Source organism: Eufriesea mexicana, unplaced genomic scaffold (genome assembly GCF_001483705.2).
Source record: "Eufriesea mexicana isolate 0111107269 unplaced genomic scaffold, ASM148370v2 scaffold5379, whole genome shotgun sequence".
Taxonomy (NCBI): domain Eukaryota; kingdom Metazoa; phylum Arthropoda; class Insecta; order Hymenoptera; family Apidae; genus Eufriesea; species Eufriesea mexicana.
Genome location: NW_016913313.1, coordinates 64,509 through 73,937, shown reverse-complemented (window position 1 = coordinate 73,937; position 9,429 = coordinate 64,509). Strand labels below are relative to the sequence as shown.

The following is a 9,429-nucleotide window of genomic DNA, read 5'->3' as shown; positions in this document are numbered from 1 at the left end:
TCTTTCCCTCTAAATCTACTTTATCAGTGATTAAATTATCGATCGGAGCGATCTGTCGCGGAAATGTGAAACTATCTCGAACACGAATCCAATAATTTGCAGTAAATTAAAATTATATGACGAAGATCGGTGCATTTTCTTCTGTTAAATGAACTAGAATTGTTTTACTAAGTATTCTTAAATATTTCGGAATGGGACAGAAATGTGTATCCTTTTTGCTTGACACGAGAATAAATGACAACTTCGTCAATCCATACATTTGCTCTTTTCTTCAGGCACCATCCATATTGAAACTGGACGTGATTCCTTTTGTTCCTTTATTACGATGTATTTGAAGTGTAATACATTGACACTAAATAATGTATGATGTACATACATAATTTTGAAACATCATGCGAATGACAATATTGCAGAAAAGGTTTTAAATAAGTATTAGATGCAACCGTCAATATTTATTCACAATTTAACTATATCTCGATTATGTACACTCGTCCCTAGATACAACTCCTCTTACAGTGAAATTAGGAATATTTTTAAACATCTGATCTTGCAATAAATTTATTCGTAGTATTGTCCGTTCGAAAAATGGTGACACTGACTATTTACATCCTTGAGGCTATCTGATTTCGCTGGCACTCTCTTAATCATAGACAGTGTCCGCTATTGTCCAAAACCAGGGACGAATATCATCGGCAGGCTGAGGAGAGACATAGCGAGATAGGATGTGTCAGCATTGGCGAAGTCTTTGAAGTTATTAAGAAACAGAAAACTAACGCCAATATTGCCATATGTCATCCCACTTGATCTTGCTATGGCCCACTGATAATCTTCATTATTTCTTGGTCAATAGCAATCACTGACAATGATCGCTATTGGCCGAAAAGTGACGAAGATTATCGGCTTGCCATAGCGAGACCAAGTGGAATGAGACATGGCAGAATTGGTGTCAGTTCTCTATCTCGTAATAGCTTCAAAGACTGCGCCAATGCTGCCACATCCTATCTCGCTAAGTCTCGCCTCAGCCTGCCGATGATCTTCGTCACTGTTTTCGGTCAATAGCGGTCACTGCCGATGATCCATAGAGTATCAGCGAAGTCAGTCAGCCGCGAGAATGTAAATACTCTATGTCGTCTCTCCTCGAATGAATAATACAAACGGAGGAATTACATAGTCATTGAATTAACAATTAATCGATTTCTGCATTATCTGATAACGGAGTTGATTCTTCAGATTAACCCTAGTCACGATTTTCAAGTAAATACTTGCAATAATCTGATAAAAGAATGTTGATCAATTTCTGATTGAAACATTTTTCTATCTGATCATTGCATGTACTTGAAGAATCGTGACGAAAGGTACGTGGGATACCCTGTATTTATATAAATTTGAAGGATGTGTCTATTAACTCTCTGCTATAGATTCAGAGACAGGTTCTGATGTTTCTGCAGAATGTGGAGATGTTTCTTCAAGTTCGGGAGATGTTTCCGTAGGTTGGGGAGATGTTTCCGAAGGTTGGGGAGATGTTTCCGTAGGTTGGGGAGATTCTTCTGCAGGTTGGGAAGGTTCTTCTGCAGGTTCGGAAGATTCCTCTGCGGATTCAGTGCTTTCCTGTTCAGATTCGGAAGATAAATCTGCAGGTGGTTCGCTAGACGTGGTCGATGGTCTTGGGTGGAATTCTTCACAGTTTGCACGTTCTGGCCAATCGCAAACCCGTAATTCGGAATTGAAGTGAAGTCCTTCACTGCAGGTCATTAGGTGCGCCTGGCCATTAGCGCAGACGTAAAAGGTTGAACAATCGGATGGATTCCGAAGTAGAATGACATCTTCGACCTGCCTCGTGGGGCATTTAGGAGTGGCGGCAACGAAGGTGACGAAGAGTGTCGCCAAAACTACTGCAAACATTGCTGAAAGGAAGCAAACGATCTCGTTGAACAGCCAATCCTGTAGTTTATCGCACCATATTAATTTGAAAACGTCTAAACCATCTAGATATTTTGCAAAGCGTCTTGGTACTTTACTCGAGTTTATTATGCAAGTATACTCGTTATAATTATTAACATTCTTCTACCTTATAATTATTAACATTCTGCATCACAGGTAATATCGAATATCTCGTATGTACATGCAACCAAATGGTAGTAAGTACACAGTTGACGAATTAGCTAATTATCAAAGTTGAAATAACACTTCCTTTGATGAATTTAAGTCATTACGACGTATGCTACATTAAGGTTTATTGGATATACAAATTTTTATTTTATTACTGTTTTCACATGTTGCAGAAAATGTTAAATTATATTAAATATTAAATAAACAATCTTGAAAGTATATATACATTCTCAAATCTTTAGTATTTACGATAAGGTCTTCTACAATATAAAATTATCTTTATTTCGACTTATGTTGTAATTAATTCTACGAATGATCTATATGCACGACTATGTTCTTTCCCATACCAAATTCATCCAGTAAAAAGGATGACATGCATGTATGCATATGTAGAATCAACGATATGGAAGAATCGAGGGATACCGTATCTTTGTTGCATGTCTCACTTGACATTCGAAAATTATGATTCGTTTTTAATATGTAAAATCTGAACTCACATTTCATCTTGACTTGTTGTAATACCAGCTACGAACTTGTAGTTCCTTCTTGCACAACGTATCTTCTAGTACAACGTATACTCTGATACTATGATCGCATCAATTGTATCTTTTTCTTTATATATTCTTGTCAAATTCTTTTAATAGGCTATCGATTCGTGTTGCAATCATTTATCAGTACTAGTATCTCCCGATTAGATTCCCTAAGAATCGGGGATTCTTACGTTAACGGGTATAAATGACAATTCAGAGATAGCTTGTTCTTTGTGTCTTGACAATATATTTACACCCATGTACAAACTTCTACGAATGAACTCTAATCTAATGCAATACTAATAATGCGAGTAATAAAATTCACAACGTCGATCTGCGAAACTTGATAAAGTAATTGCAATAATCGCTATTGATGTAGTATTCAATGTACTCTTTGTGTCTTGACGATATACTTGCACCGATGTATAAACTTCTACGAACAAACGCTAATCTAATGCAATACTAATAATGCGAGTAATAAAGATCACAACGTCGATCTGCGAAACTTGATAAAGTAATTGCAATAATCGCTAATCAAGTAGTATTCTACGTACTGCGTTATTTATTCCTTGTCACTCAATAATCAATATCCCTTTTCGATATCATCTTTCCTACCTCGACACAAATGACGTAATAATATAAATTAACTTCTTGAAAGATAATTTTAACACTCTAATAAGTCATTTTACTAATTGTAAATAGAAACTTCGGCATAGCTTCCTGATTTGAAATAATATTCTAATTGGTCAATAGATGGATTGGTCTTCCAGAAAGACCTGGAAGTTAAATGTACAGGAAGCAGAGGTATTCCGAAGACTTTCTCGCAAGTCCTCAAACCTCCTTGAAATTGGGATCCATCTAATAGCGAAGATGAGAATGATGATCGCTACACTAGTAAATAAAATTACTTTATTATAGTAAATAAAACTAAATAAAATGCAATAAAGAAGCTATAAAAATCTTTTTCTCCATTATTCCATAGTATTTAAAAAAAAAAAAAATAGTCGGATGCTTAATTTAGAACATCTGAACGTTGAAATTAGGATCTTCTTAGATTGTCACGTTGCGATTGCACTCAGAGCGAATTTCAAGAGATTGTAAATCCATTTTGCGTCTCAAATTAATATTCAACAATTGTCTCAAAGGCGTTCCGTCGTGCTACCTTTGGTTGACAGTCCAGGATGCGTGGATTGTCTCAGAGCAGTTCGTGATGGTCGACAGATTTAGCGAACGATAGACAGGTGCTACCAAGACGGTTGGTTCTCTGGGACGTTAGAGACCGATTCGATGAACTCGAAATGTCACGACTATTTGCGGAAGGAGTCAAAGACTGACTGACTAAAGGTCAAGACTGTAGTGTCGCGACTGCTAGCTACCGAATGTCAAAAGGACTCACGGATTGAGGGAAAGTCAAAGGACCGACTGACGTCACGACTGCTGACGACTGTAAGCCGAAGACTGAAGTCAAAAGACTGACTCCACGTTTTCTCTCGCGTCTATTCGAAGAAAAATTAGGAGTTACTGAAAGACGAACGTTCCCTAATTAGCAGATGATTGGACCAAGGGTGTTCCGGTAATTCTGAAGAAGGATGTGATCCTATCCTTCAAGTGAAATCGGTGGTAAAGGATCGCATAGTCGTCACTTCCCGTTTATGGCTCCTACAAATGCTCAGGCTTAGGGGAATCAACGCACATCTTATCTCGACCCCAGTATGCCTATTGTCAGCCAAATCCTGAGTGCTGTCACACAATTTCGTTAAAATTAGATACCAAATTGAATCTCGTGACATGGGAAGCAATAAAAAGAAGTTACCTAAGAATTCCGAAGTTGTGAAATAGAAAATTCCAAAAGTCGGATGATTTTAGCACTTAGGACCTGTTAGAGGACCGTAACGGGGTCTTTTAGGCCTGAACAGTGGTATATAATCTTCGTAATAGCGAACAGAACTCTAATATCCATCAAATACCGTTATTAATAATTTTAAGGAAATTTTTGAGAAAATTTCGTTTATTAGAGAAATTAGTCAAGGAATATCTTTATATGCTTAATATAAATTTTATCTCTCGCTACTTTGTGGATCACGGATTACCGATGATCCATTCTGCACGAAGCCTGCTAATAACATAGAAGCTTCTCCATAGTTAAGCTTTTATGGGGCTGTCGCTATTTTTATTTCTTCTTTTTTCTTCAGCGATTAAAGTTCCAACAGGAAATAAAGCGAATGGAAATCTATGCTTTTAGTTCCGCTAATATCATCAGAGAAATATTATCTCACGAATTGCTGAAGTCCTCGTGCTGAATAGCAGCACAAACATAACCTCATTTAACCTATTTACTCGTATAGAGGTTATTTCACGCAACTGGACAAAGCTATATCTTTGAAACGATCGGTGATAGGGGAAAGTTCCAGTGGACAAAATTAAATGGCGTCGCACGAGCCATATTGAAGTTAAACTAATCAACCCTATCAAGATAAATCGTTTTGTTTCTGAAAAATTTAAATACTCGTCTCCAACTCTGATACTAATCCTGAGAAATCTGCAAAGAGCGATATCGTTTTATTTGACTTGTTCCGCACGCTTTATTTCTCGTATATTTTCGCATACGTTATTTTCATGCACAATGTGCACTTTCCTGAGATGAAACTTTATATCGTATTAATGAACAACACATCGAGTAGTGAAATTGATCGCTTCTTATTCCTACGAAACGTTATTCGATACAAGTACTCGTGGCCTAATATATTCTGCAATCACATATCTGTATATTATAAATCATATTTTTGTGAATCATGTTTCAAGGGATACACCCTCACATAAGATTATTTTTATAAAATATGTAGGAACGCATCCCTAGTGATGAAGAAGAAAACCATTTTTCCTCTCGTAGCGACGTCAAGGGTCCCGAGTCAATGAGGGTCTGCTATACGACCAATCCCCATGACTCGCGGTCACGTGGACCACAACGCGTGGGCCAGAGCTGGCAAAGTTCAGACAGTTCGTTGGCGACCTGAGTGCGATACAGACCATTTTCTTAAAAACGATACAGTTTTCTTGGCACCAACTCCCCTCGTGCATAATAAACTTTGACGAAATCTGACATAGTACTTTCCGCTTATTTAATTCCTCACGATATCCCTTCACATATGTTCCCTATATGTGCACAGTAGGAGCTCAGTTGTATAATCTAATTGGGGGATAAAAATGTTCACGTAACAGAATGCTTAAAATAAAATGAAATAAAGGAAAAGGCAGGAATAATAATAAAATCAACGTGAATAGGTTTCATTCTTCTCAAGGAAGAGAATAAAGACATCTTGCTCCACTAAGTACCATAAATCCGTTAAGCCTTAAATCCATCCTTTTATTACTCTCCATATTCAAACACTTTACATTAATGGCAGTGAAACGAATTGCGATCGGTATAACAATTCAAAACAGATATTATCGTATTTATTCCCGATCCAAAATGTTTAACACGTCAAACGCCACGCCAGTTTTACGTGCCGTTCCGTTCACGCCATAGTTAGTCGTCACGTGGGCCCTTCTGGGCCATACTGATCGAGAGGCCTGGGCGGAAGGTCTAGCGTCGATTCCTAGGGACCGGCATGGCATTTGACGTGTTAACACGCTCGTTTTGCTTGCCGTTCCATTCAGGCCCAGACTCGACCGTCAAGTGGGCGAAATGTTCATAAAACTCGGAGATATTTTACCAATTGTTATAACAGGAATTCCCAAACGTTAGGTCTAAAGATGACGAAGAATTTAGCACCAAAAGTGTAATAGGAATCCAAAGTCTGCGGCCGGTCCCTGGGGACCGACATGGCGTTCAACGTATTAAACAAAAGACGATACACTATAGAAAAGTTAAACTAAAGACACAGCCGATTTGCAGCAGTTCTGTTAGATTTATTAATAATCTGCAATACTCAATACATAGAAGCATAATAATCCGTAATATTGATAATACATAATGACATAAGATGTCTTGTTACGTACACAACTTCAAAAGGTTGAGCGATATTCTGCAAGAAAAATATTAAATAAGCACGTGCTCTATGCTGAATACTAATTGTTCAACGATCTCTCGGTTCTGCACACTTGTTCCAAGACACCCGGTATAATTGGGATCTCAATAAGTTGTGTCATATAACGAAACCAGGGTTACTTTTCAACGTATGTGCCTGCAGTAGGTTATCCACATAAATCGAAATTGATATGGACGAACCAATTATTCAGCTCCTGCTGTTGAGACATCACTGCTACAGCCTGATGGTACAACAGATGGACGAGGCGAGCTGGATGGTGGCCGAGTTCCCGTGGTTTGTGGTCCAGACGTGTTGGGTGGTTGTGGATGAGGAGAAGATGGACTTGCCGCACATTTCACATTTTCTGGATAATCGCAAACTCGTAAGTCTTCATTATACAGAAGTCCTTCGTTGCATTGCATTAAGAACGGTATGCCTCCGTTGCAGGAGTAATAGGTTGAGCAGTTATGTGGGTTTGGCAACAGAACGACATCTTCTCCGTTCTCTTCCGGACACTTGGGTGGCGGATGGGCGGAAACGAAGACGACGAAGATCGTGGCCAAAACAATCGCAAATGCCGCTGAAAAGGTGAAAAATCAAACATCAAACGATCTTGTCAGATATCACGGCACTTGCAATCTTACTGGATCAGATTAACCCTTTCGCTGCGACAGCGCCTTTAGGCGCTCAGCCACAGTTGCTCCCTCCTACAGCGCCTGTAAGCGCTCTTCCAGACTAGCTCTCTTCAAGCGAACAGCGTCTTTAAACTCTGTGCATTTGTTATTAGTAACTGCCCAATAATGCCCATTAAATCGTTTGTTTTCGACGCGTTAGCAGCATACATTTCTTGTGCAGAGATTTTTTCACATAATCAAATATAATTCTCTGCGCAGTCGATCTCCCACTGTCACGCTGGCTGGCCAGAGAGTAATTCATTTCTGAGCGAAAGGGTTAATCTAAAAATCTTAGAAGCATCCAAACAAAATGGCGAACGCAACAGGTCTTCCAAAGATATTTATCAACCCCTTCGTCGTTCTGCGCGTATTACGAGTAACGTCGAATATCTCGTATATGCAAAGCAAATGATGTCGAGTGTACAGTTGGCGAACAAGGTAATTAGCAAAGTTAAAACGACGAAGCTGTTGTTTATGAAGTTTATTATGATGTACGGTGCACTACAGTTTACCGTGTAAACAAATTTTCGTCAGCTTCGCGGAGATATTCTATGATATTCTACTACTCTACTAGAATATTACTAGAATAGACTCTAATCTACTAAATATTCTACTATTCTCTAAATGTTGCAGGAAATATTCGAAGCAACTCAAATATGACATAATCATGAAAAAGATCCTTATATACGTGTGCACACGTAGAGTCACAAGTGCGGATAAAAGTAGAGGGAAAAACTGAAACCTTCGAGTTACTGGAGTTTCGATTTATCGAGATTTTTGGATTAAAAAGGGGAGTGTAAAAATCGAAAATTCGATGTACATAGCTTATACGCTTCTAGTAATAGCCAGTAGAATATAATAGAAGTTCAATTTACAGAAGTATGAACATTTCGATTTGCAGAGCTTTGTCTATCCCAAATTCGAATTTAATAAAAGCTAGCTTTATTCCGATTTATAAAAATTGTTTAATTATAGAGGTTCTAAATATCGAGGTTGGACGAAGGATTTAACTCTTTGCGGCATCGGATTTCAGATAATAAAATTGACCCATGTTGCACGGAAATTTTATTGCGTTTTAAATGAAACAAAATTGGTATATTTTTACTAATAAAGGAATCGCATAATGTAAAATCATAAAACCAGGAAAAAGGATTGTCGCAATAAACCTTCTGCTTGCAACAATCGATGAACCTGTACTGGCATGTTGAATGTTGCCAACACGAGCTAATACATTTATAACATTTGTCGAAGGTATTACCAACTGCTTTACGTATATAAGACGAAATATAAACCTATGCGCATGCAGCTATTGCAATATTTCGAGGTGGGACTGAAAATGTCCCACCATACATTACGATGCATCAAATAGGTGGGACACTTTTAATCCCAGCGTGCCCCAAAGAGTTAAAGAGAAAACATGTATCTCTGTTACATGTTTCGTTAGACAACGCAAGAAATCGTAATGCAAATGGCTTTCACCGAATAAAAATTCAACTTACATTTCATCGTGGCTTCTTGGAACGTGGATTTCTCACTTGTAATCCTCGTGGTGGTCGAACAACTGATTGTTTGTCGATTGTATCCTCTTTATATATTCTCCAGAATTTTTTTCAGCAAGATATCGGTATATACTCTAATCATTTATCATTCTTAACATCTCTTGATATGTTGAACGGTAACTAGTTACATACTCCTATGTAACTAGTTACATAGTTGAAGTATCCTTTATCTTGTTTACTTCTCTTAATATAGAATGATTTCTTTCTTACGAGTAAGAAACGTTAATTAAATGTCAATGATTAACGTTACCCCATTTTCTATTTGACAAACTCAATGTACAGGTCATCTGGATGATTCGTTGATTTTAAATGATTTTAAACTTGCTTCGTTTCGATGATCTGAAATTTCCTTGTAAATGAAGATTGACATAAAAGTCGCTTCCGATTTTTCAAACGCAATGTCAAAGTTTTTGATTTATATTTTAATAGTCATTCGGTGTCACTCCAAATCGGTTATAGTGAAATTTAAATTGTTTCAAAGCACTCTTCTGAGATAAATATTTCATGTGTTTATGTACGATATTAAAAT

At 37.7% G+C, this 9,429-nt stretch overlaps 2 protein-coding genes across 2 annotated transcripts; both read right to left on the bottom strand.

The window, feature by feature from the left end:
• Positions 1 to 302: 302 nt before the first annotated feature.
• Positions 303 to 2,704, bottom strand: LOC108552015 (cell wall protein 1-like). The gene is made up of 2 exons (XM_017906384.1): positions 2,607 to 2,704; positions 303 to 1,904 (listed from the first exon to the last, which is right to left on the bottom strand). The coding sequence occupies exons 1-2, from the start codon at positions 2,611 to 2,613 to the stop codon at positions 1,402 to 1,404; spliced, it is 510 nt and encodes a 169-aa protein (XP_017761873.1). The 5' UTR covers positions 2,614 to 2,704; the 3' UTR covers positions 303 to 1,401.
• A 3,780-nt stretch (positions 2,705 to 6,484) lies between these two features.
• LOC108552013 (peritrophin-1-like) lies at positions 6,485 to 8,937 on the bottom strand. The gene is made up of 2 exons (XM_017906383.1): positions 8,841 to 8,937; positions 6,485 to 7,247 (listed from the first exon to the last, which is right to left on the bottom strand). The coding sequence occupies exons 1-2, from the start codon at positions 8,845 to 8,847 to the stop codon at positions 6,871 to 6,873; spliced, it is 384 nt and encodes a 127-aa protein (XP_017761872.1). The 5' UTR covers positions 8,848 to 8,937; the 3' UTR covers positions 6,485 to 6,870.
• Between the last annotated feature and the right edge of the window lie 492 nt (positions 8,938 to 9,429).